Genomic DNA, 27,184 nt, shown 5'->3' with positions numbered 1-27,184 from the left:
CTGGTTGATGTTTTAACATGTCAGCTTTTGCTGTTTTGCTTAAAATAAGTTCATGTTATGCCATTTTGTGGTTTCATCATTTTACCGAGGATGGCACGGTGACCGACTGGTAAGCATGATGGCCTCACAGTGCAGAGGTTGTGGGTTCAATTCCGGCTCTGGTCTTCCTGTATGGAGTTTGCATGTTCTCCCCGTGCCTGCGTGGGTTTCCTCCGGGTACTCCGGTTTCCTCCCACATTCCAAAAAAACAAGCATGGCAGGTTGATTGGACACTCTAAATTGCCCCTAGGTATGAGTGTGAGTGCGAATGGTTGTCTGTCTCTGTGTGCTCTGCAATTGGTTGGCAACCAGTTCAGGGCCCCCGCCTACTGCCCGAAGATAGCTGGGATAAGCTACAGTACCCCCCCGCGACCCTTGTGAGGAGAAGCGGTACAGATAATGGATGGATGGCACGCTGATCGACTGGTTACCGTGTCCGCCTCGCAATGCGGAGGTCGTAGGTTCAAATCCAGCCTCGGCCTTCCTGTGTTGTGTTTGCATGGATTTTCTCAGAGTACTCCCACATTCCAAAAACATACATGGTAGGTTGATTGGACACTCTTTAACTGCCCCTAGGTATGACTGTGAACGCGGATGGTTGTGCCCTGCGATTGGCTGGGAATCAGTTCAAGTCGTACCCCACCTACTAGGGCTGCACGGTATTGCATAAAACTGACACTGCGATTTGTGGGAAGGTTGCGATGTATATTGTGATATTGAAACTAGAAAAATTTTAACCAGATGACTCAAATAGCTCTGTTTGGGAAGAATTTGGGTAACTCACCATGACACCATTGGATTCATATAATAATTCAGATATTCACATATTTGTATTTCCCCCTTCAATGTAAACAGCAGCAAAATATTCAACATATTTTAAACAAAAAAATAAATAAAAGAGCAGGTGCACTTGTTCGTTGCCTCCTTTACAAAAAAGAGAAGAAAATAAAAAAACCTCAAAAGCAGCAACAGTTATAAACATCTTTAAACTAAAATATAAAACAATTAAAAAGCAGGTGTATTACTGTAGCAAAGTTGTAAGTAAATTAGAACAAAAATGTAAAAAAATAAATGAGGAGGTGCATGTGTCCACTGATTCGTGAAAAATCCAGTTTGCAAACAGAGACTTTTGAGTTCAAACATCTTATTAATTAAGTAGACTGTCAGACGGATGTATGGCGCTAATGTCCGGCGTTGTAACTGCATAATGCGCTGCTGGCAATAGATCATCTTCAACGTGTACCTTCTGTTTTTTTATACAGCACTGCAATGGCCACTTGAGAGAAATACGTGCGCAACGGCTTTTTATACCTTTTGTCGAGCGTGCGGATAATTCTTTTAAACCCCTCATTCGTGACTGCGTTGAGTTGCTTGCTTGGTGTCTTGGCGTGAAAAGTTAATGCAGTCAAGATTTGTCAATGCTGTTTGGACTTCTTATCATAAGGTGTTATAATGGCAAAGGCGTCTGCCATTGTTTTTTTGAGTAGCTGGTTTCACCTCGGGTCCCACTAATGAGTTTGAACTGGTTATACAGGAGCTTGTAATAGGGATTCAAATGGTCGGACACGTTTGTTGTATTACCTCGTGTTGCAGCAACAACGGCGAGGCACTGTCGGCGGAGGTTTATTTTTTTTGTATATTTGTATATTCCTTTTTATAGCCAAAATAAATCCCTATTTCAGATGTTGACTTTCTTTTGGGACTAAATCTACTGGCGCTTCTGCTGCCGTCCTCTCCTCCTCTTTTCAAGGCAGACTGCAGTGGTTGTGAGAGTGGAGGCGGGGGGGGGGGGACTAATTAGCATTGGATTGAGCAAGACGGTCTGTGTACTCTCTACACTGTAGAGCAGGGGTGGGCAAACTTTTTGATTGGCGGGCCACAATGGGTTCTTACATTTGACAGAGGGGCCGGACCAGGAGCAGATGGATGGAGTGTTTTGGTTAACCGCGTCGGAGAAAAAAAATTTAATTTTAAATGAAAGTGAAAAAAAGCATTACAACAATATATATATGTCTTTGAAAAAAAACACAGTATTTAGAAAAGAAAACATTAACAAGGTTTATTCATTTAATTTCTTACGAGTTCGGCAGGCCGGATTAAAATGTTTAATGGGCTACATGTGGCCCCCGGGCCGTAGTTTGCCCACGCCTGATTGTAAAGCATAGTGTAGCGTGCTGCTTTTGTGAAAAAAAAAAAAAAAGAAGTTTCCGTGTTCTAAAAAAACCCCCCCAAAAACATAGGAACATCGCACGTCCTAGATGTGACGATTGCGCATGCGCATATCGTGCAGGCCTACCACCAACTGCCCGAAGACAGCTGGGATAGGCTCCATCACAGCCGTGACCCTTGTGAGGAGAAGCAGCTTGGATTATGGATGGATGGATAACATTTTACAGGGCACAAGTGTGCTGGTACCTGAGCAATGCGTCGGGCTTTGTCGTTCCACTGAGGGCGGACACAAGTGAGAATGGACGTTCGCCTCAAAAAGCTGGTGGACCACCTCCTCTTTTTCTTCTCCTTTGAAGGCAGATGAACGAGGGAGCCCCCCGTATTGCCCCTCGGTGGGCAACTCATCCGAACTATGGTAGTCACCACTGCTGCTCCCCTGAAGTTGAGGAGAGAAAGTGAGGTTGGGAATTCATGTGCGTGTGTGCGCATATTGCCTTGTGTGTGGACCTGGCTTCCTCCTAGTAGCATCTGGTAGCTGGCATGTTCATCCAGACTGAGATCATCGGGAAGTGCTAGAGATGATGATTTGTCAGACAGCTGCTCCGACATCAGTGAGGTCCGCTCCACCTCTGCCAGACGGACCTAAGACCCCCAACATAGTGAGCCCCCGATAGGTGTTTACGTGTGTGAGTGTGTGTGTACCTCTTGTGTGTGTCCATCACAGTCCTTACAAACGGGGGAGTAATGATGGAAGACAGAGCCGGAGAGGTTGTCAATCATGTCACCTTCCATTGAGTCTTTGATAAGCAGAGACACACTGTCCAGCCACTGACTCTCCTTTAACACATACACACACAAACACACACACACACGAATATTGTACAAGTTGTCAATATTTGATTTTGTGCTGGTTTGGTTGTCAGGGTAGAGTGAGGATTCAGTAGGGACACGATCCAAAGCCCATCTTGACGGGGCAGGGGGAAGCCGAGCAGGCCTGGGCACTTAGATCTGGAGCTGCAGTAGCGAAACCTAAAATGAATCTTGAAACTCTAGCATCTGCGGCATATCTACAAACGGCTAGCAGCTTCAATTAAAAATAATCATCACGATGAAGCAAAATAATTTGTACCTGAGCAGGAGAATAAAGTCGACATCTGTGGTTCGTGTGTCCCTCCTGAAGGCCCCCCACACCACCGCCTCCGTCCTTTGGCACCACCATCAAAGCTCCGCTCGGATCCCCGATCACAGCCGCCGCCACCCCTGCTCCGCCGCCCACTGCGCCGACACCCACGCTGGTTGCCCCGGCGATGGCCCCGATGCCTCCCATCATGCAGCACAGGCCGCCCTGCGCCAGCTCCAGCTCAATCTCTGCGTCCATCTCGGCATCCTCTTGCGCCTCCTTGTTGGAGTCGTCCAGGTGCTTCATGAGTACGGCGACCACCACGTTGATGAGGACAAATTGAGCCGTCAGCACGAAGGACACAAAGTACAATGGAGAGATGAACTGGAGCCCCGCATGGCAGCCGTAGTCGCTGCCTGGACGCCCCGGAGGGCACTCTCGGAGAGTGTCCTGAGGAGAGAGAGAAGGATACACCATTAAGTTATGTGAAAAAGTCAAGAGTAACGTAAAGTCAATATTAGCATTATGTCTGCATCATACCAAAAAAGTCACCTGTTATCATGAGCGTCACGTATTTACTCGAATAATATCTTGTAATTAATGTAAAACAGCCAAATATGAAGTATATTTCAAATCAGAGACTGTTCCTTCTTTCATTGATCCTTGAATACGATCTAAACGGAGTCATCTTTTCAGGAATTATTCTTAGAAACAATTTTCAAAACTTCTACAGTACATTTAGTTTTAAGCGCCACACTCCAGCAGTGTTGGGTTGCAAGGCCCACAGGTAACTTATGCTGGGTATTTTGTTCTGAGCTGATGTGCAGCTAATAAGATACATTATTTGAATTTGGCTTTGCACAGTATACAAATTATTTTGAAGGAAATAAAATTGCGTTGACTGAGTTAGTATTTAATTGGCTAATTTAAAAAAAAAAAAAAAATCAAGTTAACGCTTTAATTTTGACAGCCCTAGCTAATGCAAAATGCTATGTTGGTTGACAGCAAGTCAACAGAAAACAAGTCAATGCACACACCATTATCCAACCTTTTTTTTTTTTTTTGGGCAACTACTGGAAGATGGCTGTGTTTATCTTGCGCCGGTCCCGCATTTAACACAGGAAATGTAAAAGTGGGCAAAACAATGGGGCAGGATCCGCCGGGACACGGGACACAAAGCTCAAAACCAAGCCGGTCCTGGTTAAATCATAACTAATGTCAGCATAATAACAGCACGTAGCATTAGTAAATTAGTAAAAATTAGTAAAAAGTAACACTTGAGTACAATGACAATAAAGGGATTTCTAATTCTAGTGTAAAGACATACTTTAACATGACATCAGAGTCATGTCTGGAAGTTTGGCTTTTAGCAGCCGCAATCGTTAGTATCATATTGTACATGAGAAGTTGAAGTTCCCCCATTAGCATCTTAAGTTTCCTCCGTCATTTCACCACTGGTTGAGTCATGTAGCAGAACATGAGCAGAATGTTTTGAACGGCGAACCATTGATTAGTAATCTTCAGTGTGTTGTGTACTTGAGAGATTGTTTCGCCTTTTGACTCCGTCTTTGTTTTCATTATTCACTCCATCCGGCACGGATACCTGTTTGTTGTGGGTGAACCAATGTTTGACCTTTTCCCTTTCAATCACTTCGGCGCCACTCTCACAAAGTGTGGATTGAGAACAAAACACACAGAGCTCTGAGGGTGATGCTTTTTGGTTGTACACCATTGCACACTTCAACCACGATAATGACAATTTCGACAAAATTTGTCCTTTTTTTCCCCCAGGAAAAAAAATTGACTTATGAGGGGAAAAAATTGATTAATATATTGATCATATATATTTTTTAAAAATAAATAATCCGTCTAGCTCTCTTTGTAATAACCTCCTGTTAAACGTTACTCTGTACCCAATTTTTAAAACTCATTTTAAAGGGGACGTCAACCCCAAAAATGTCTTGCAAGAAAATGTTTTACGCATGTCTCAGCTTCAGAAAACAGGGGAGCTGTGATTGGTTGTTACCTGAGCCCTGAGCAAGTGTGATGGCATTTTCAGTCAAAAGAAGTGACAAAATGAAATGGCTAAAGACAGGTGCATTTTGCTGCTTCACTCATACTCCACAACAACAGGATCAGAATGAAGTGTTTAGACTAGAGAAGGCACATTGAACATTTTGTTGCAGATACCTTTTGTTGGTTGACTAGACCTTCAAAACACAATTTATTCTCTGGATTTTTAATTTAATTTAATTTCTACAATAAAAGTCTGTTTTTGTCTAATTACTTTTTAATTTTTTTTTTAATTTTTACCATATACAGCTCTTGTCTGAATATTTTTATGTATTCTATAAATAAAGTTGAGTTTAGTTTTTTGCAAGAAAAAAATTCATAATTTGTACAAAATACCTTCTAATATCACAGAGTGTTTTTAGAAAAAATATTTGATAATTGTTGTGTTTTACAAATTTTGCTATATAACAAACTGTTTTTTAAAGAAAAAAAATAGAATGAAGCTGTAATTTGGAGGAAGGTGGATGAAAAAGTAATAGTAACATTTGTTAGAGAGGAAAATGGTGTAAATTATAGAATTAAAAGTTGTGTTTTGTGGGATATTTTTGGGAAGAAATCTGGTTATTATTTAAAAAAACAATAGTCCTAATTTTCAAGAATAAAGTAATATTTTAGAGAAAAAGACCTGGTATTATGAATTGAAAAGTATAATTTTTATACTATTAAAAAAGTAAATCTTTTTAAGATAAAAGTAAAAATATTCTGCTAAAAAAAATCTTATGTTTCCATTGTAATCTCAAAAGATTAAAAAAGGGAAAACTGATTTTTTTTTCTTTTTAAGAAAAACAAAGTCATTTTTTGGAGAAAACAGCAAAAACATTGACTTTACCACCAAGTACTTTATCTTTCTGTTGTTGCAATGGAGGTATTTGTACGCAACCGTGAATAACATCAAATTCAAACCTTCATGATGCCATTCCAGTTGTCGCCCGTGGAGACCTGGAAGAGCGTGAGGAAGGCCATCCCGAAGTTCTCGAAGGTGGCGTGACGGCTCATGCCCTCGCACGGATAGTCGAAGTTGCACACTGTTTTTGGGCAAAAGGATTTTTTAAAAACTTTCTTTCGCTCTCATAGAGCCACTGATAACAAGAGTGGATGAGCGTCATTTTTGTTCATTTGAATAAATGTAAGGAAATGATTGCAGAAAAGGTGTTAATGCACTTGATTATTGCACTGCATTTTTTTTTATTCAATTTTGACTGTAACATTCCAGAAAGTGTAGTTGAGAAAGAAGACTGACAAAGATTTATCTTGGGTGCGGTCGTGTATCTGCATGTTCGTAGAAGTGGCTGTTATTTATCTTCATTCATATTTTACTGACATATTTGTATGGAAGCAATGTTATTGTGGAGTAAACATTGTTGACTGGCAAATAGGTTGGACCAATTTGCAAATCAGTTCAAACCTATTTGTAAGTACGATTAAATGTAGGCTGGATGCTAAAAATGTTTGAATTTTTCTCCCTAAATTGCCACGAGGTATTGACTTGTGCTGACGGGATAATGGGAAAAATGCACTGCAGCCATAATTAAAATAAAGAAAAATTTTCATTTATGAACGTGTTGGTATAATGTAGGGCAAATAAAAAAATAATTACAATAAAATATTAAATAATAAATAAATAATAAATAGGTAATAATTCTATATTATATTATAAATTATATATGTAATATATCTTTTTTATTTGCACTTGCGCAAGTCAATACACAGTAGCATTATGGGAAAAAACAAGTATGTTTGAGTGCATTTAAATGCGTTCATGCATATATTTGCATTTGCAAATTTGTTTGAACACATTTGCAAGTATTTAAATACAATACATACGTAAGCAAGCGAAAATCAAATGTACTTGCAAATAGGTTCAAACATATTTAAATACGTTCAAACGATTTTGCCTCAGAAAAATGTTTACTTCACCTTGGCAGTTACTTTCAGTCAACTGAGATGATACTGACTGGCATTCATCCAATTAAGATGATGATGACAGTACCTCAATTGTGGATATGAATCTAATCAGAGTTAATTGTACATAGTTCAATTTGTATTTGAGTATTAATACCACCAGTAGGGGGGCGAGCAACTTCTTACCCAGCTCTCCAAAGAGCTCCACACCAAGAGCGGCATAGATGAAAAAGAGCAGCATGAACAGCAGGCCAAGATTTCCCACCTGACACACAAAATTGCAAGCACATTAGTCGCTTGATTTGCATTGCAGCAATTCAAATCTTGCTGGCAGCTTCAAAATGGCACACATGCCCTTTATGTCAGAATTTGTCAACACAAAGTTGTGAGAAAATAATGAAAATAAATGGGGAAAAACAGTACCAGTTTTTGTTTTTTCAAGGAAAAAGCCATATAGTTCCAAAGACAGATTGATGTAAAACAGAATAGAACAAGACTAAGAAAAAAGCTTCTATCTACCTACATTTGTCAACCACACTGAGCAATACTTTTTTTGTAATGCTGCTCACCTGAATGTTTACGCTATGCAATAGCTCTGCAACCTGCAATATTTGAATAGTCAACTGCCTGCATCTTTGCATATTGTATACATTTTCTTTTTGCACTAACTAGACTACTACTGTTTTCTTTTTGTTTTATTTACTGTGGACAAGACTAAGGAACATCTTGAATCTACTTATCTATCCAGACGGTGGTGAGGATATTAGGACCAACCAATTTTACAAGGACTACTCTACAACAAAACTAAAATAAAATAAAATATCTGTAATGCCCTTTCCAAAGTGAATAAAGTTCACGGGAAAAGTAAGAAAATTTTCAACAAAGATGTTGGCCTGAAGGTCACTATTGTAAGGGGGAACCATTCTGCAAATGTTAATCAACTCCTGGGAGTTCTATTAAATGTGTGGGTGTGCGTGTGTGTGGGTGTGCGTGCGAGCTCACCTGAGGCAGAGCTTGCACAACAGTATCCAGTAAAGCTCTCATCCCCGTTGCCATTTTAAGCAACTTCAAGACTGCAAAGAGAGAACACACACACACACTCACTAAGAAAAATCACACACTGGCTCGATAAAGCTGAATAAGAGGAACCGGGAATAGAGGGAGATTACAAGTGATCAATAGATGGACACTCTCCAATTCCCGCAGGCCCAATTTCCAAAAGCTACCAATGGTTAGTAAGAACGGGAAGAGAAACATTCAAAGCCACTTGGGAGGTGCTTTGGAGTTCAAGAGTATCTTTTGAAGATATTGTCTTTTTGTACAACTTAACGTAGTAATAGTTTATTTGTATGTATTATTATTTTTTTTATTGAAAAATATGTTAATATGTTAAATTATATATACATATATATATATATTAAAAGATGAAAGTTGTAATTTTAGAGATATGAAGTTACAATTTTACACGACTATCTGTAGAGCAAAAAATTGTTATGAAAGATTTAAATTTTTAGACGCATCCTCAATAAAATATTGCAAAAAATATAACATTTTAAGCAAAGTATGTTTGTGAGAATTTATTTATTTATTTTTTTTAAAATGTGGATTTTATTCTAACATAATTATAACTTTAATTTTATATTTTGTTATATTACTTTCATTCATAATATCACAACTTTTCTAAAAATTACACACTTTCTCATTCCAAACTTTTCTAGTGATCCAATTCGTTTATTTATTTATTTATTATTTTTTTTGGGTCTTGTGGAGGTAACCCTAATACTCATTGCAGGTTAGTGGGTAATTTAGCATAATATCCCCGATCAGCTACCTTTTCTTTTTAATATGCACGTTCGATAAACAGTAAAAAAAAAATTGCAGGATCAGTTGTTCAAAGAAAGAGCTTGCTAACTCGGTCTCCCTCTGACACAGACAGACGCTAAACAATAGCGTGGATGATAAAACCACGAACTGGGTCGCCGGTTAGCCTCCAACGAGCCATCAAACCGCCACCCGGCTCGCTCGTTAATTACCGCCAGCTGCCATTTGATTAGTGCGTGGCGGCGGTGGGCCCAATTCGGTGCTTGTCGTGAAAGGTCGCGGTGGGGGGATGGCTTGGAAGACGCGGAATAAAGTGCGATTGGCGTAATTAGCTTTTATCCGATTCCATTCCGAGTTACAGCGGTAGGGCCCAAAGCGCCAAGATGCCAATTGCGGATTCATGCGGGGTGGAGAAGAGTTTGGAAATGGGATTCTAATGCTTCACTCGCAGGAAATGGAACAAAAGCACATTGTCAGTTTATCTCGCGAGACCTCAGCTCATTGAGCATCTAGGGGATCATCCGGCGTATGACTTTTTTTCTTTGTGACACTTCTCTCAGCAGAGGAAGGAAGATGATATGTCAACCCTCATTCTCTGCCAGTCGCTTTCAAAGTTTTAGCATTTCCACATTTTGCAAGCCATTATACAGTTTTTTCATTGATTTTTCAAGACCCACAGAATACTGTTTTCTGTCACATGATAACCTACTGAAAGAAAGAGTACCGTATTTTTCAAAACAAAAAAATGTTCTGGCTTTTTCTGTTCATTAATAATCAGCCGTAGAATATGGGTTAGTTTGACTGAAAACACCCGTTTCTCACCCCCAAAAAACAAAAGGACTCAAATACAAGCGGTTTTGCATCGCAATTTGTGAGTTAAAATGAGCATTTTGCACTCCATTAAAAGACACTGAACAGGTAAACTGAGAATCACAGATTTGTAAAACGTGAGAAATCGTGACGTTCGGGACTGTAGCATTTTCCTAATCTCTTAAACCTTGCGACCTGCTCAGTTTCTCCATGCTTCAATGCAACTGTACTTGAGGTGAACTGCAGCACAAAGTAAACTTTTCAGAAATAGGGTACTGCATTTATTGAAAAATGCAAAAGTCACTTTTAAGTGAATAATTCTATGAGTGATTTTTTCTTTAAAGCAATAATATTGTACAGTAAAGCACCTAAAACATCTTTCCACCATGCCACATCTGAGGCAGGACACTGATATTGATCAAGTTTTTTTTTTTTTTTTTTTAAATTCTCTGTGACATTTTTTGTTTCTAGATGAAGGGGGCAGGAAATTTTGTTTAACAAAAATCCAACTATGCATGGACAAGGGTTTATCTTCTCCACAGCCGTGCTGATGTCAAATACTAAGCAATTAGGGATGTCAAGATTCATCGAAAATCAATATAATATCAATTTAAACGGCTGAAAAAATATTTAAATAATAAAAGAGTCGATACGCAACGCCTTGTTAACTAAAGCCGCTCACTGATGTCTCTGTTGTAAACTGCAACGCACACGGGCGTTAGTGTTAATCCAGGTCATCTGTGATGTAATAAGGCATTGTATGAGTAATAGAATTTCATGGCTAACTGTGTTACCATTAGCAACAGAGTCTGAAAGTGGGCGCATTTCACCAAATTACGCAATACAATGTAAACCTCCCTGTCATAGCCGCACGGCGGTGTAAAACAGCATGATTCAGGTACATACTGCGTTTTGAATCTATAGATTATAGTATGCATAATAAAGAAGGATAACAAATGATTTATATGAAGTTTAAATAAAAACAATCAAAAATTTAAAAAAAGTTCCCAAATTTTATTCATATAATTTCAGTTCCATCTACATTCAAAAAATGTATTGGTGCCCAAGTAGAGTGAAATATGTTTACAAGTATTTCTTTTAGTATTTCTAGGCAGTTTCCTATTATTAGTGCAACACAGCATTGTAATTAATTTTTGGTTCCATTTAAAATACACGAAACATTTACACGCTTGAATCAAACATCAATCCATATTGCGTTTGTGGATGGCTGCAGCACCAAACGACTGCACAGAGATAAGCATGGCAGCGATTCCGAAAAATCGAATCAAAATCCGGAACCGAATCGGGGCCTAAAACATGCCTAAAACCAATGCAATGGTTCTATCTATAGGAATTTGTAAAAAGTGTTTGGCGAGATCTTCTATCCATTGATAAATGGACTTGACAAACATAAGTTGGTGGCGGTACACACAAACGAATATATACGTCCACAACAGTGACTAAATTAATCGACACGGTTTTGTTTTTCTATTAATTGTGTTGAACTCTTTTCATACTTGTACTGCAGTTAAAAACATTGAAATAAGCTAAAAGATCTGTTCAATTTCTGGAAAATAGTTCGGTTTAAGAGCTACGACAGGATCTAGGCCTAAGGTTTGTGACAAGCCTTGTTGCCTGCTCATGTATTGTGTACAGGCATTTTTCACCAAATGTATACATTTTGTTGCATCCCACATGGTTTGCAAGGCCCAGAGGTAATTTGACCAGGGTGTTTTGTTCTGACATGATGTGCTAAAGACGTACAGCAAATATTGAACAGTATTTGAATTTGGCTTTGCAAAGTATGCAAAACATTCAACTGCGTTAATTTTTTAAAAATGAATCTCCAGCGTGAACACTTGTCAGCCCCATATATATCTCTCTATAAATATATCTATATATACATATATCTATTTATACATCTCTCTCTCTCTGTATATATATATATATATATATATATATATATATATATATATATATGTATATATATATATGTATATATATATCTGCCCTGTGACTGGCAGGCGACCAGTTCAGGGTGTAGTGCGCCTTTCGCCCGTAGTCAGCTGGGATAGGCTCCAGCACCCTCCCGCGACCCTGTACAGGATAAGCAGTGTGGATAATGACATGACATGACATGACATATATATATATATATATATATATATATATATATATATATATATCTCACCGCCAATCCATTCAATCCCAATGTGGTATTTGTGTACCTCTCGCTATCCTGAGCACCCTCATGATCCTGATGATAGTTGGATTGATGGGTAGGGAGGCGTTGATCTCAATCTCCTCTAATGTGATGCCCATCACAGACAGCAACACAATGGCCAGGTCCAACTGATTCCACCTGTGGACGCAAACACATACACACACACCTGTCATTGTCAGCAGAAGTAGCCGCAAGTGAATTGTGAGTGTCATCAAGGTTCGAGGCAGCGAACGGCTCTATGTTATGCTAATTCACCAATGAATATTAATGCTAAATTCATTCATCATTTGCATGATTCTCTCACCAGTAGCATCGCACCTGAGGGCCGATTCTCCTCTCATGAATATTTACACCGACGCGGCGAGTTGGCCGTCAATTCCGCCGAGGACCAAACACTTACCTCATTATCATTTACTTCTTCCTCCAAATAGATTACATTTGAGTCAGTGTTGTTTTTATTAAAAAAGTCCAAGATAGAATAAGGGGGGTTAGGGTCATTCTTTTTTCGTGTGTATGACAGTTAAGGATGTGCAAATGTTATTTAACCCATTGCCTGTACAGTTTCTGGAAAGTGGTTAGTGGTCAAGTGTTAATGTTAAGTGGTCAGGGTTAGGTAAATTTACACGCCAAAGGTTTGGTGTACGTAATTTGGGTTAGGTGTAAGGCATAATTGGCATATCTTGGGAGTGAGAGGTGTGGGTTAAGAAAAAGTGGTGTGAGTTAAGGATTAGGAATGAGTGCCTTGGTAGTCTCTTGGGTAGTCAAAAAGTACTCCCTGGTTTTAGGCCACTGGGACTGTTCTGCTACCTGGAGAGCGCGGGGGGCCTTGTCCACTTAATCCTGGTTATGTTATGTGGGGAAGGCCCAAGTCTTTCTGAAACACATTTAGAAATCACCACTTCGGTCTTTGTTTGCTACTTGGCGACTTATGGTCATGTTCTCCATTATTATTGGCACTCTTGTTAGGATGTGTTAAATGGATTGGATATGCATTTGGGGGGTCGTATGTTATGTCAAAAAAGATTAAATATTTGAAGCTAAAGAACACATTGTAACCAGGAATGTTACATTTTATGGAAGGCAGTGTAGAGAAAAAGTGTCCATTAAGGGGAGTGTGAAAGGGGCGGTGACAATGAGCGACCAAAACACGGTCCAGTCAGCCAGACATGAGTTGTAGCATCTAAATAAGTGAAAAGCAATCACAAAAACATAACTTTCTTTTGGGGAAGTCAATTCCCTGCCGAATTGTGAAATGGAGTAAACGTTTCCTCTGACCAGATGTTATCTCAGGTGAGGATATAAAATAGTGCAGCTGGTAAAAAAACACCCTCAAATCCAGAGAAATGCAAAACTCATAAGAGCAGAAAACGGGATACTAATGCAGTATAAAGTATAGAAAATGGGTATTGTCACAGATAGATGCAAAGGGGAGTAGACATATGTCAAAAGCTTCCTTCAGTACATCTACCTTTCTAAAAATTGAGCAGCTGATGTCATAATGAATATTTCCTCAATGGGAACTGCTGAAGTAATGTGCAGCAGCAGCTGCTCCACACGGCGGCCGCGCTGGACGGAAGAGGACTCTGCTGATATTGATATCCATTAAATTCTATTTTTTGCACCTGCACAGCTTTAACGTGGGTGTAAAAATATATATTATTCCGGAAAAAAAATAGACACACACAAATGTCACCACCAGTTTGTTTCCTGACAGAAGAAGTCATTTTGGTCCAAATGAATTAGTCATGCGTGGACAAACATGTTTTTTAAGCCATCCATCTCTCAATATGAAGAACAAATGCAAAACATTTGAGCATCGAGCAGCCCTGCAAATGTCAAGGGAGCTGATGATTAGAATTTCGTCTTTTCTGCCCACACTCAATGATGAACGCTAAAAAACTTTGCAATCTGGTGTTGCCCATCTTTCTTGGTAGCAATCGGACAAATTATTTTTGAAGCGCACCTGATAACCCTCCAAATGGAAGAAAATAGCACAGTTTTTGAGACTTTTTTGTGAGTACCTATGATAGACGTGAGAAAGCAACAAAAAGAACTGTTTTGGGGTCTGAATTTTCATGGTCACACAGTTTTTTTGATGCAATATTTTATGCCAAGTCATCAAACGTCACTGTGCCCACACACGATGACTAAATCTCAATTTCTTCCCAATTTAGCATCACCAATCTGTCGAGTATATTAGTGATTAAAATTTGGCAGCAACTAGCAATCTATGAAGGACTGAAATGTTCCAAAAATCATTGCTTCAAACAAACAGGGTATTTTTCCAGTGTGTTTTTGGACATGGTTTCTCAAGACCTTTTTGTGGGTCAGCCCAGAATAGACAAGCTTAGCAAATTTCAGTTGTCTTCAAAGGAACTTGAAAATGGCCAAAATGTTTTTTCAGGCATGACCTTTTAAAGGGACCCTGACATGATATTAAGGTTTTCATCATAAATAAGCATTCCCTCAGCCTGACTAAAGTCCCCAAAGATGGGAGAAAAACAACTCATGCTCAAACGGGCTGTTTTAGCTGATCAGTTTTATATGGCACTAACTCACACATCACACTCACATTTATAGCATTTAGCCTAATCTAACAAAGGACAACAATTATATTTTTTTTCTTCCTACATCCGAGGAGTTTGAGTTTATTTATGCACCGAATATGCCCAAACAACTTCCACGACGCGTGTTAGTTAGTGGCAAACATTTCACTTCAGCAATTTGGGAGCGCACAAATGTGGAAAGGCAGGACATTTTTGACTTATACCAGATAAATACCAACTCCCTCTGCAACAGCAGGTTACCCTCTACAAGTAAGTCTGTTTTCAGAGTAATTTCCTTCAGTTGATGCAACATCAACGCTAGCGCAAAGTAAATACGTGCTGTGCAATTCTTTGCAATTCTAAACAAATAATATTTGTAATTTAGCATTATCAAGCGAGCGATAAGAGTAACGATAGCACGTAAGTAGTGCGCTTGTCACAGAGCGGGAAACAACGCACGCACCCCACTGGCTCGTCACACTATGCCGCCAGCACCCAGTCCGCAAAAGTTAAGGAGTTGTTAGAACCAGTCCGCAGCGAAATGAAAGTCAACATATTTCCGGTCAAATTTGTTTTTGAAGGACCTCTGGAAATTCTTGAGCCTTTTTGGTGGGTCTGTCCATGATACACAATTAAGCTTATCAAATTCATGTGAAACAGGCTTTGTGAACTGAATTTTTCTTTCCATGATCGAGGACAAGTTAGTCTTTGAAGGACCTCTGGAAAAAAAGCAAACAAATTTCTGTGTTTTGTCAGGCATGATTTCTTGAGCCTTTTTGATGTGACTGCCTACGATAGAGAAGCTTATCAAATATACGCTATGTCAACGTGGCATTGTAGACTGAATTTTTCTTCAGACGATCTTGGACGATTTTGTCTTTGCAGGACATCAGAAAATGGGCAAACGATTCTTTGTTTTTTTTCAGGCATGACTTCTTGTGACTTTTTTGTGGGTCTAACTCACGATTTACCGGTCTACCAAAAATCATGTTGGGAAGTGAATTATCCAAATATTGTATGGGGCGCCTCCGCTCTTCTCATACCTGTCCTTGAAGAAGCGTCGAAATCCGAAGGCCACCAGCTTCAGTGTCGCTTCAATGACAAAGGTGGATGTAAAGAAGTAGTTGCAGTACTTCAGCGCAGTCTCAAGAGACTAAGACAAACAATACGATACATACAAACAATTAAAAAAACAACAACATAACACCTTTTGCGATGTTTTGCTATAATGATTGACTCACGGGACCAAAAATTAAAACACGTCGACAAATAATTTAAATAGTCAATGCGTCGTATATTCATGTATCTATTCGGCGCATTGCTTTTCTTTCGAAACGGTCTCATTTCACGCTTTTCTCGATGGCTCGATAGGCCTGTCTAGGGCGCATATCCACAGTAGTGGTGATTTGAGTAATCCGTGATGTAAACAGAAGCATTAGGAGTAATGGAGTGGGGTGTCATGGCTACCTGGTGTTCGCAACACAGTCCTAAAGTTACGGCAGATTTCACCCGCCAATACTAGCAATGCAAACCTCACTTTTATGGCAGGAATGGAGCATGTTGTGGCTGATGCCTGATTTTATTCATTTATTCTTTTTCTGACACAGGGACATTTGTGTCTGGAAGCTAGTCGTAGTTAGCGCACGCAGGATACGATGTGTGTGTGATGTAACTGCAACACTAGCGCCTACTATGGCTTAAGGAGGCCTTAGTAAAGGAACATGAAATATTTGCCACAAGCCCTCATTGGCAACACATTACAATAACAATACACAAAATTAAGTTTACTGCAATATACTACGTTATAGTGGTAACAACATTTTTAAAAAACATATTTCTCCTATTATTTAATTAAAGATTTGTTTCCCCGTTTCTTTGATTGCATAAACAAATTTACTACTATTAAATTCCCTATACTAGTTAAGACATGAAGAAAGGTTTTGGATAAAGGTTAAATTAAAAAAACAATCAAAACCCAATACAAGTGTTTATTTAAGTTTTCTTTAGCACAGTGCAATATGCTAATTTACGCCTCTGATTTCACAACCTTCTACATTAAAAAAAATGCTTTCTGCTCAAGAAGAGGGAAATTTGTTTAGTATAAGTATCTGTTTTTGTATTTATATATAGTTTAAGCATCTCAGAAATGCAAATACAATGGGGAGAAACATGCTGCTGAAGGCCGTCAAAGAGCCTGTCACAGATGAACTTAATCTCGAGGCTGATCTTGAAGTTTAATGAACTGGTGGTGCAAAATTTAATCGCAGTTGGATGTTCTATAATCTTATTAATGTGTACATGCCTCAAAAAATTCAAGCTGTAAACTAATTAAGGTTGTAAAAAGCTGCTGCTTGTGTCACGATCCGTCTGTTGTGGTTGCAGAGAGTGGGCGTGGTCCGACGGCACCCGCTCCTGGAATCGGCCACGAGCGGGACGCGCTCACGAACGCCACAGCTGCGTCTGATCAAGACATTGATTGCGGACTATTTAAGCCACCGACGCGGTCAGACCCCTGAAAATTAATCAAATATATGGACCTCATTTTTTCTTGCTGGGGACATGGGTCACTGGAGCCCTACTATGGAGCCAAGCCTGGATGTGGGGCTCGTTGGCGAGTGCCGGGCTTAGCCCGAAAAGGCAACATGGATCCCCTTTCCCATGGGCTCCTCAAATGTGGGAGCGGCCAAAGGGGTCGGGTGCGCTGTGAGCCGCGCAATGGCAAAAAATCAGAGATCTTGGCGGTCCGATCCTCTGGTACATGGAATGTCACTTCTCTGGCAGGGAAGGAGCCCGAGCTGGTGTGCAAGGCAGAGAAGTTCCGACTCGATATAGTCGGGCTCACCTTCACACACAGTTTGGGCTCTTGTACCAGTCCTCTTGAGAGGGGTTGGACACTCTTCCACTCGGGAAGTTGTGAGAGGTGAGAGGTGTGGATATACATTTTGCAGAGGCATTGAGGGGGTCTGGTTTGGAGGCCTCAGTATTGCCTCTCTGCTTTTTGCAGATGATGTGGTACTGTTGGCTTCTTCAAGCTGTGAACTCCAACTCTTACTGCAGCGGTTAGTAGCCGAATGTGAAGCGGTGGGGATGAAAATCAGCACCGCCAAATCTGAGACCAATGTCATCAGTCGGAAAAGGCTGGAGTGCCCTCTCCAGGTCGGGGACGAGATCCTGCCACAAGTGGAAGAGTTAAAGTATCTCTTGTCTTGTCCACGAGTGACTGCACGATGGAGCGTGAGATCGACAGGTGGATTGGTGCTATGTCCGCTGTGAAGCAGACCCTGTATTGGTGAAGAAGGAGCTGAGCCGGAAGGCAAAGCTCTCGATTTACCGGTTGACCCTCACCTATGACCATAGGGTGGGTTGTGACTGAAAGAACAATAAACAAGCGGCCGAAATGAGTTTCATCTCCAGGGTGTTTTCCCTTAGACATAGGATGATAAGCTTGATAAGAGGGACTCAGAGTCGAACCGCTCCTCTGCCACGTTGAAAAGAGCCAAATAAGGTGGCTCGGGCATTTCATTAGGATGCCTCCCTGGTGAGGTGTTCTGGGTATATCCCACCGGCAGAAGGACCAGAAGACGACCCAGGACATGCTGGTGAGACCATGTCGCCCGGCTAGCCTGGGAACGTCTGGGGTTGGAAGACATGGCTGAGAGAGGGAAGACTGCGCTTCCCTGCTGAAGCTGCTACCTCCGCGACCCGACCCCGGATAACCGTCAGATAATGGGTGGATGGATGAAATCATTTATCCGTCAATTAAAATGCTATATCAATAAAATATAATAATAAATATTTATTTGGAGAACAATTTATATATTCCATGACACTTTTAAAATTATGCAATTGTATTATTTTATTTACGTAATCATTTTCAAAATTATTTATTTTACAGATAAATGAACAATCTATACAGATTTTTTTTCAAGATATTTCATTTAAAAAATTCCAAATTCATCATATGGCTTTCTTAATTCAATTTAATGACATTTTAATGATCTTTGCATGTATTCAACTACCATTTTATTTCTCTTTCATTTAAAATATTGCTAATAATAATTTAGTAAATGGTTATCAGTGCTTGTTTATTAAATTGTTGTTTCATGAATTACCATGAGTAAAATTCATGGAATTATTTCACACGTTAATCATCTATTGAATGAGCTTCATATTTATTTATATAATTGGTCATTTTCTGTGACTCAACACAAACAGGCGTCCACGTTGTTTACATGCAAGGTGTTAGTATGCTATATATGAATGTTAAAACATGACATCATAGATACGTTATATGCACACGATTGATTACCTGAGGCTGGCTGTAGTGCTCGAGTGACATGGTGATGACGTTGATGCAGATGATGAAGGTGATGACCAAGTCCAGGTAGTGGCTGGTACACAAGGTATGGATGGCCAGACGTGCCGGGCCATAGGAGGCATAGTAAGGGAGCTTCTGAGCCTCTGCACATGAGTACATAGTAATAAGAATGCTGCTTTTTAGTAAAATGGGATATTGGGAATAAATTACTCTGAGCTCTTGATATATCTAGTTACAAAATATGCGCCCTAGGGGATTCGCACAATAAAAGGACGATGGTTTGACGTGAAAGTTTTCAGTTTATGTGCATACCAAAAACATAGCTAACCACTATGATCTGAAATTCGCGGTTGTCACAAACCAATTTAATGTTGAAATTAAAAAATGGTTAAATATAGATAATTAATGACATCTTTTACACTTTTTGTGACTGAGCCGGGGTGCGTCTGTGTGTGTGCGTGTGTGCGTGTGTGTGCCGGTGCGGGTGCGTGTGCGTGTGTGTATTGGGGGGCATCTTTCAGGGCAGAAGAGAAAGTGGTGCTGGAACCCGGTGCAACCAATTTTTATCAACAGAACTTATCAGCAGTACTTATCAGCTAGTCCAAGGCTCCACCTCGTGTCCCAATCAACACTCTCCATTATGAGTTTGTACATCCAGGCATTTTTTCTTGTATTTCCACCAAGTGGTTTTTAGAGTCCTGACTCTGCCTTATTCCCTGCATTCCTCAGATTGTTCTGTGCTCTTTGCTTGCCACCCTGCAACCAATTTGATTGTTTTCCTTGACCTGGGACTGCTTTCATTGAACTGCTATCACCTGCTGCAGCCTTGGTTAAGTAAAATAATCACCTTTTCTGCTAATCCGTCTCCATCTTTGCTATTGGGTCCTCCACACACCCAGCGCCCGAACAGAAACTTAATTTGCCTTATTGTCAATGTTTTCTGTTGAGTTATTTTTATTTTATTTTTTTATGTTAAATGTATTGTATTGTATATTGTATTGTATTGAACACAGCATTTGGCAATGAAACTACATCATTGCTTTTTTTGTCCATGTTATCTTTGATTTCAATTCAGGAACATTTTAATATATATTAATAATTTGGAACATTCCCAAATGAGAACGCTTTTCATGTACTGATGAATTGCAAAGCTATTAGTATTAGTATAGCATTAGCATAGCATAACATTTGGCATGTTGGTCGGACCAACACTCTTGACATCCTAACCTCTTATTTCATCCCTTTTAATGTCACACAGACATGTTTCTTGCGGGAATTGCCAACTTTCCCAGTTTTCATGAAGCCAGCATTTGGCAATGCCATGAAACGATTGCCCTCTTTTTCTCTGCCCCCTACATCTTTTTGGAGAGGGAAAAAAAATCACCAATATTTTGGAATCAGTTCACAAGCAGCCTCATATCTTGACTTTAAATTAATATAAAATGGAGCCCTGTTAGCATTAGCATCACATTGATCATTTTTTTTCTGTGTTTTCTTACTGCGCCTCTTCTTCTCCATGCGTCGCTGGCGCTTCTCCTCGCGCCGCCTGGCCTCCTCCACCTCTTGGTGTTGCCGACACTTGTGGAAGTTCTCCACCACCACGCCCACAAACATGTTGAGTACAAAGAAGCTGACGATGAGCAGGAATGAGATGAAGTAGAGAAGCATCCATGGGTTGTTGTTGATCACCGGCTGTAAGTGGGGATGACAATGATGAGTGGGAGGATAAAAATGTTAATGACTGTTATTAAACTCAAACTTTAACCCCTAACTCTAGCGCAAATTGTAATTGCTAATCCACACTGCAAACACCACCTTATCCGTTATTTGATGCCCTCATCATAAGCACTAGCACAAATGCTAACTTAGCCCTTACTCCCTCCCTCTTTGTATAACTCTGGCTATCATTTGATTTTTCACTATAAATAACCAACCCTCACCCTCTATTTTTTTCTAATTTTGATAAATACAAGTACTTTTTGGGTAAATGTTAATAAAGAGAGTTAATCGAGGATATGATTTTTTTTTTAATGGCACTGCTGGCTTTGATGTGACCCACAGATTTAATCGGATTTTTCATCTTTTAATTATTATTCGGAGTGACCTCCAAGCCAGGGAGGCACAGTGGGGGACTGGTCAGCAAAATGGCCTCACAGATCGGAAGTGCAGGGTTCAAATCTTCAAACCTTCCTGTATGGAGTTTGCATGTTCTCCCCGTGCCTGTGTGGATTATCTCTGGGTACTCTGGTTTCCTCCCATATGCAAGATAGGTTGATTGAACAATCTAAATTTTCCCTAGCTATGACTGTGAGCGCGGATGGTTGTTCATCTGTGATTGGCTGGCAACCAGTTCGGGGTTTACCCTGCCTACTCCAGCGCCCCCGTGAACCTTGTGAGGAAAAGCATTTTAGATATAAAATGGATGGTTCCTCCATCTTAGAAACACATCTTAAACCACCATTTGTTTTCTTTGACTTGCAACTAAGCATAAGACGAGGAATTTTTTGTTTGTGTTTACTGCTTAGATTTTATTTATTTATTATTTTAACTGCCTTTGCTTTTATGTCTGATTTTTACTTTATGCACAGCACTGCTCTCTATGAAGCTGTGGTTGTTTTTAGTTATGTGTTTTTCGAAAAAGACAACACATTTGCCCCTCTTTTTTTTCCCATTTTTTCTTTTAATTTATTTTGTCTAAGTACCAAACATGTAAAAAGATGACTTTTTTTTCATTATATAAATATCAGGTCCAGAACCTGCTCTACCTCTTGGGTTCCCTAAATCTAATTTAACCACTAACACTTGCATGAACATTATAAACATCTAAGCTTAAGCACTAATCATAACTCTTGATATCTGATTTATATTGTCCTAAATTTCCACCATATCAGACTATGCAGGAGTTCTCCATGAAGTGGTTGTGCCAGGAAGACCACCACTTATTGAAGTATGCTGGATATAATATGCTATCCCGTATTTCATATTTTTAAAAGTCAGATCACTGTCTGGTTTCTATAGAAGTGTCAGCCAATTATCTAAAGCCAAGCAGCCAGCTCTGCACAAAAAATACATATGCTGTATAAATATATAAATGATAAATATATAATACATCCAGAAGATTGAAAAATGAGCAGGTAGAAGTTATTATTACCAAACAACAATTGCGGTTGAAGTGTCACAAAAAAGCAGCAGCCGTGCAATTGTGTGAAAAAGAGCTGAAAGCTAAAATTGGATTAGTCTCTTTTTTTCCTTCGTTTTCCCTCCCCGTGGCTGCCAGACGGAATCATCCAGAAGAAAGGAGAAAATCTCCCTGTAGTAGATTACTTAATGGCCTTGAAATGAAAGCAACTGCGAGGGAGAATCTCTTTACGTCAGTTGACTTATTACATATGGAGTGTGAGCGCCTGTGGGCAACACAAAGTGCCAGGCAAAAAAAAAAAAATCGACACTTTGGTTGAGGAGAAAATAAGTTGATGCGCTGAAGAAATGCACTTAATCTCTAGGCAAACTTCTAAAACCATGCAGAATGTTGTGGCAGTATGGTTGCATGCTATACTAGCAAGCTTCAATAAACAAAAAGCCTTGCGACCATAACATACAATTGTTTACAGTGTCCATTGGATCCCACTTCTGACACCAAATGATGCGGTGAGTCTGTTTCTGACCCTGCTGTGTATCTAAATAAATTAGCCAACATATTATTCAGTCGCTCAATGTTGTGGATCTCATTTCTACCACCAAATATCAAGATAATATATTAGAAAAGATCTTATGATTAACTTTTATCGAATCCTCGAGATCAGGGGTGGGCAAACTTTTTGATTGGTGGGCCACAATGGGTTCTAAAATTTGACAATGGGGCCAGACCAGGAGCAGTGTCTTGGTAACATCACCTCATCTGAGAAAAAAAATACATTTATTTAAAATGAAAATGAACAAAAGCATGACGACAAAATATCTGTGTTTGACACACTGGCGTATTAAGAAAATAAAACATTGACAAGGTTTATTCATTTAATTTTTTTTTTAAGTTTGGAGGGCCGTATATAAACGTTTAACGGGCTGCATGTGCCCCCCCCGGCCGTAGTTTGCCCACTCCTGCTCTAGATTATACTTCTGATACCAAACCTGACATATACTGATCCCATTTGCATGGTTAATAATAAATTGTATATTTCCGTTGGAGCCATTTTCTGATGTGGTAGACAAGATATTCTAAAGTAATAGCTAATGTTACAAACACAAGAAGTGTCAAGTTCCCAAGTAGTGCAATATCTCATTATACCGTCAAAGGCTCTTGTGAGGATTAATAAAATAATTCTGTAATTTGCGTCCCACAAAGCTAATGTCCTGATCTTCAACCCTCTGGATCCCACTTCTGTCTCAAAATAATGCAGCATTGTAGAAAGGGGCACTCGTGGGTAAATAAGGATGAAATATTTGGTTGGTCAATATATGAAGGTGGTTAATCTTTGGAGCCGACTTCTAACACCAAACATTGTGGCAATATTTTCAATGTTACAGTCTTTGCAAATGACATTCTTGGATGAAGTGTGTTACCTGCTGGTCGATGCCCACTGCATCCAGTCCGTGATACATGATGTTCACCCATCCGTCTTTGGAGGCCAGCACAAACAAGGACATCAGAGCCTTTCGGAGGATATACAAAAATATGGTGGACTCAAGGATTGGGACAACGCTCTTTAGGAATCAATTGATTGATTAAAAGCACTTTGTACCTGGCCGAGATTGTCAAAGTTGTATTTGTGATGCACCCATCGGTAGTTGGCGACCAGGCAGTCGGACTTATTGGTGATGTTCTTCACGTCAAGCCCCACGCAGTAGTAGAACTTGCCTTTGAACAGCTGCCGTACGCACACACAGAAGTGCCTCCATCAAGGCACTTGTTGTTGTGATATGCTTTTCTGATGTGCTTCTATAATTAGCACCCAATGCAACTCCAGCACACACATGAAAGAGTCTGACTGCACCAGTTGTTGACAGCCTGCTTTTCCCTCGTGAGGAAAATTGTCATTCACAAGTGTTGCATGATGGGTACACTGAGAACAATATAAGGCTCAAGAAGGATATTGCAGAGGAAAAGAAACTTTGAATTGATGAAAACAGGACTATGAAAATAGACGCTTGTTAAAGGGCTTCAAGCAGTACCTTTTAGCGACACAGTACCCTTAACGCAGACACTTAACCTTAACACATTTTCTAACATTAACCCAAGTAGCTAACACTTAGAGTGAATCTCAGCACCAATACACACTCTAACACTAAGCCCCAATATTGCCTCTACAACATTTAAAACCATCCCTAACCCTTCAATTTGTAATTAACCCTTGAACTTAACCCTAACCCATAAACCAAACTCACAGCCCCTGTATTAACCCCTAAAATAACTCCTTGTACTTTAAGCCCTGCCCAGTTGCTAAAACTCACTTCAAATACCAAACACTACCCCTACAGTCAACACCCTAACCCAGAAACCTAACCCACAACCCTAAACTAAACCCCTTACATTTACCCGAACTCAAAGTATTGAACATCAAACCCTAACCAACCCTAAAGATGAACTCACAACCCTAACTTTAACCGTGACTCCAACCCCAACCCTAAGACCTACCACTACCCTCACCCCTGATAATTACAGTAGCTCAACCCTAACCAAAACAGTAAACATCAACACTACAACCTAACACTGACCCAAACACCTAACCAACCATTAAGCTTTAAAAGCATGCCGAAAATACCTGAACTCCGAGAATTCCAAAGATGATGAAGAAGGCACAGCAGATGAGGACAATATTGCCAATGGGCTTGAGGGATGTAATGAGGGTCTCCACCACTAGCTTCAAACCAGGAGCTCTGCTGATGACCCTGCCAGAAGATGAAGAGGAAAAAAAAAGACAAAGCAATATAACTGTGGTTCCAAGTTTTGGGGTAGAGGTTTAGATTGTAGTTCCCCCAAACCAACCTGAGTGGTCTCAATGTCCGCAATAGTCTGAGGACGCGGAGCACGCCGAGGATTTTAGCGCCACCCGCCATGGACACCACGATGTCAATGAGCGACACAAAGACGAGGAAGCCATCCAGAATATTCCAGCTGCTCCGCAGGTAGGCCTTCTCACCCAGGTACAAACCCATGGACACCACCTGTGGAGATAAAAGGCGCAGGGAAGATGAGGAGATGATGATGACCACACAGGAAGCTCAGCGGGGGTTCTCATGTTAACGTCTTTTAATATTAAGCTCATTTTCTCTCCATTTAGTCAGTTTCAATATATATATATATTTTTTTGTTTGTTTGTTTCATGCTCCTAGAAGATGGACGCAGAGCAGATCCAACTCATCGTGGGAGTTTGAAAGAGACATGAAAGCAGAGCTTACCATTTTTCATATGCAGCACTTTGGGTTAGGGAGCCAAGTTATGGTAATTTTAGCAAATCACCAAAACTATGCTGCTATAATCTGCCTGTACCCTATGATTGGAAAATTCAAATCTTCAGAATTCACTGTTGCAAATCGGTGGGGCTGTCAAAATTAAAGCGTGAACTCAAGATTATTATTATTTTTTTTTAATTTTTAGATTATATATTTTAACTCAAAAATTCAAAAATTGAATTAGCATATTTTGCAAAGCCAAATTCAAACGCTGTACCATATTATATGTACACGTTTAGCACATCATCACAGAAGAAAGGATCCCACCATGGGCCTTAAATAAAGATATCTCAGTTTTCTTTCAGATGAATCGCAGGTCATCAGTAAATATTGAAAAACGTAAATGGATCCAAAGAATTTCCCTCTAGAAGTCCACAATAAATTGTTCTGACCTCTGATAAACGTCCAATAAAAGAGGGCCGTCTGTTTTCAGTTTGTCAGATACCGCTCTGGAACTGTATTTGTAGTAGAACCATAACATTCCAATATATCTAACAAAGATTTATGATCAATGATGTCAAAGGCTGCAATGAAATCTAGTGGTCTGCCTCTTGTCACTTTCTCTGGGTTAATCGTCATCCTTTTGAGTTAGCGCTGATGGAATGCTGCACCCTGTAGGCATGTTTATAATCTGAGCTCAGAAATGAAAACTAATACTGTATTTCGTTTAAAAGCAATTCTGTCTGAGATTTTACTCAGAGCAGTAGCAAGCTTATTGCTCTGCTATAAGAGCAACTGAATGATGCAGTAGGATTCTGCGTTAAATGCCTTTGCTGGTTTCAGCCCCAACCCACCCTGGCCCTTCCACTATTATGGCACACTTGTAGAACGTGATTTGGTGGTGCCTTGTTGGCAGTGAAGCATGTCACGCCTGACACACTCCACCACAACTCCACATTATGCTTATCAGTGTGTTGTGTATTTATGTATGAATGATTACTGATGTTTTTCTTTGGAAATCCATACTACATTGCCCTCAGGGGAACTCAATATGAGGTTGTTTTTTTTCCCACTCCCTTGTGTTTTTTCCTTTCTTCTGCGAAAACGGGATGCTGTAACTGTTGGTCATTGTCTTTTCTATGTCTCTTGGACGGGTTGTGTCTGTTCCATTTCAATGCAGCAACTACTTTTGTTCAGACGTCGGTCATGTCAACTGAACCGGCTTTGATTCAACTCAGCACAGATACACAGCTTGTTGTTCCAGATGCAGCAACAGCTCCATGTTTCACAGTGGGCGCAGTTTTCTTTTCATTCTAGCTTTCTTCCCAAGCTCATGCAAGACATCCACCATGTTACAAATCCATCAACATTTAGCTCACATGACAAAGGCGAGGAATAAGAATATCCCGGGGAGGAATGCGGGCATCCCGGCGGGCGGCGGGCTGAAGACTGTGACAGGGGAAAACGTTTGAGGGGGAAAAAGAAAAGCTTGGAAGAAAAAAAGCTTTTGTGAGATGTTTCAGAGGGGCGTCATTTGACACCTGCCAACGCTTGCTTGCTAAAAAACTGCCACGCAGGAACACAACGCTGCTTACATTCTCAAGGGGAAACAGAGAATAGCGGAAAAGGACTAGTAATTCTGTCAGGAGGTTTTTCGGGAAACAACAGCTAAACTTTTTTTTTTGGGTGAAGTACATGTTGGAACACGTGCTTTCAAATGTGCATTATTACAAGAGCTCAGTTCAATGACCATTAACACATTTTACTTTGGC

General features: G+C 40.0%; 1 protein-coding gene across 1 annotated transcript in view; it reads right to left on the bottom strand.

Moving 5' to 3' along the window:
• The window catches only part of cacna1ib (calcium voltage-gated channel subunit alpha1 Ib), a 151,925-nt gene that overhangs the window by 8,973 nt on the left and 115,768 nt on the right, over positions 1-27,184 (bottom strand). The window contains exons 22-36 of the mRNA XM_088302635.1: positions 25,006-25,184; positions 24,782-24,908; positions 23,762-23,887; positions 23,583-23,672; positions 20,522-20,714; positions 19,014-19,165; positions 15,748-15,857; positions 12,163-12,296; positions 8,306-8,376; positions 7,490-7,568; positions 6,305-6,426; positions 3,338-3,778; positions 2,911-3,045; positions 2,716-2,850; positions 2,455-2,644 (exon numbers count right to left, since the gene is read on the bottom strand). Coding sequence (XP_088158761.1) covers positions 2,455-2,644; positions 2,716-2,850; positions 2,911-3,045; positions 3,338-3,778; positions 6,305-6,426; positions 7,490-7,568; positions 8,306-8,376; positions 12,163-12,296; positions 15,748-15,857; positions 19,014-19,165; positions 20,522-20,714; positions 23,583-23,672; positions 23,762-23,887; positions 24,782-24,908; positions 25,006-25,184 — 2,284 coding nt within the window. The remainder of the gene's footprint in view (positions 1-2,454; positions 2,645-2,715; positions 2,851-2,910; positions 3,046-3,337; positions 3,779-6,304; positions 6,427-7,489; positions 7,569-8,305; positions 8,377-12,162; positions 12,297-15,747; positions 15,858-19,013; positions 19,166-20,521; positions 20,715-23,582; positions 23,673-23,761; positions 23,888-24,781; positions 24,909-25,005; positions 25,185-27,184) is intronic.

The sequence above is a fragment of the Idiotropiscis lumnitzeri genome, chromosome 8 (genome assembly GCF_059441095.1).
Source record: "Idiotropiscis lumnitzeri isolate Australia: NSW breed Sydney's pygmy pipehorse chromosome 8, RoL_Ilum_1.0, whole genome shotgun sequence".
NCBI lineage: Eukaryota > Metazoa > Chordata > Actinopteri > Syngnathiformes > Syngnathidae > Idiotropiscis > Idiotropiscis lumnitzeri.
This window is presented reverse-complemented; position numbering and strand designations above follow the sequence as displayed.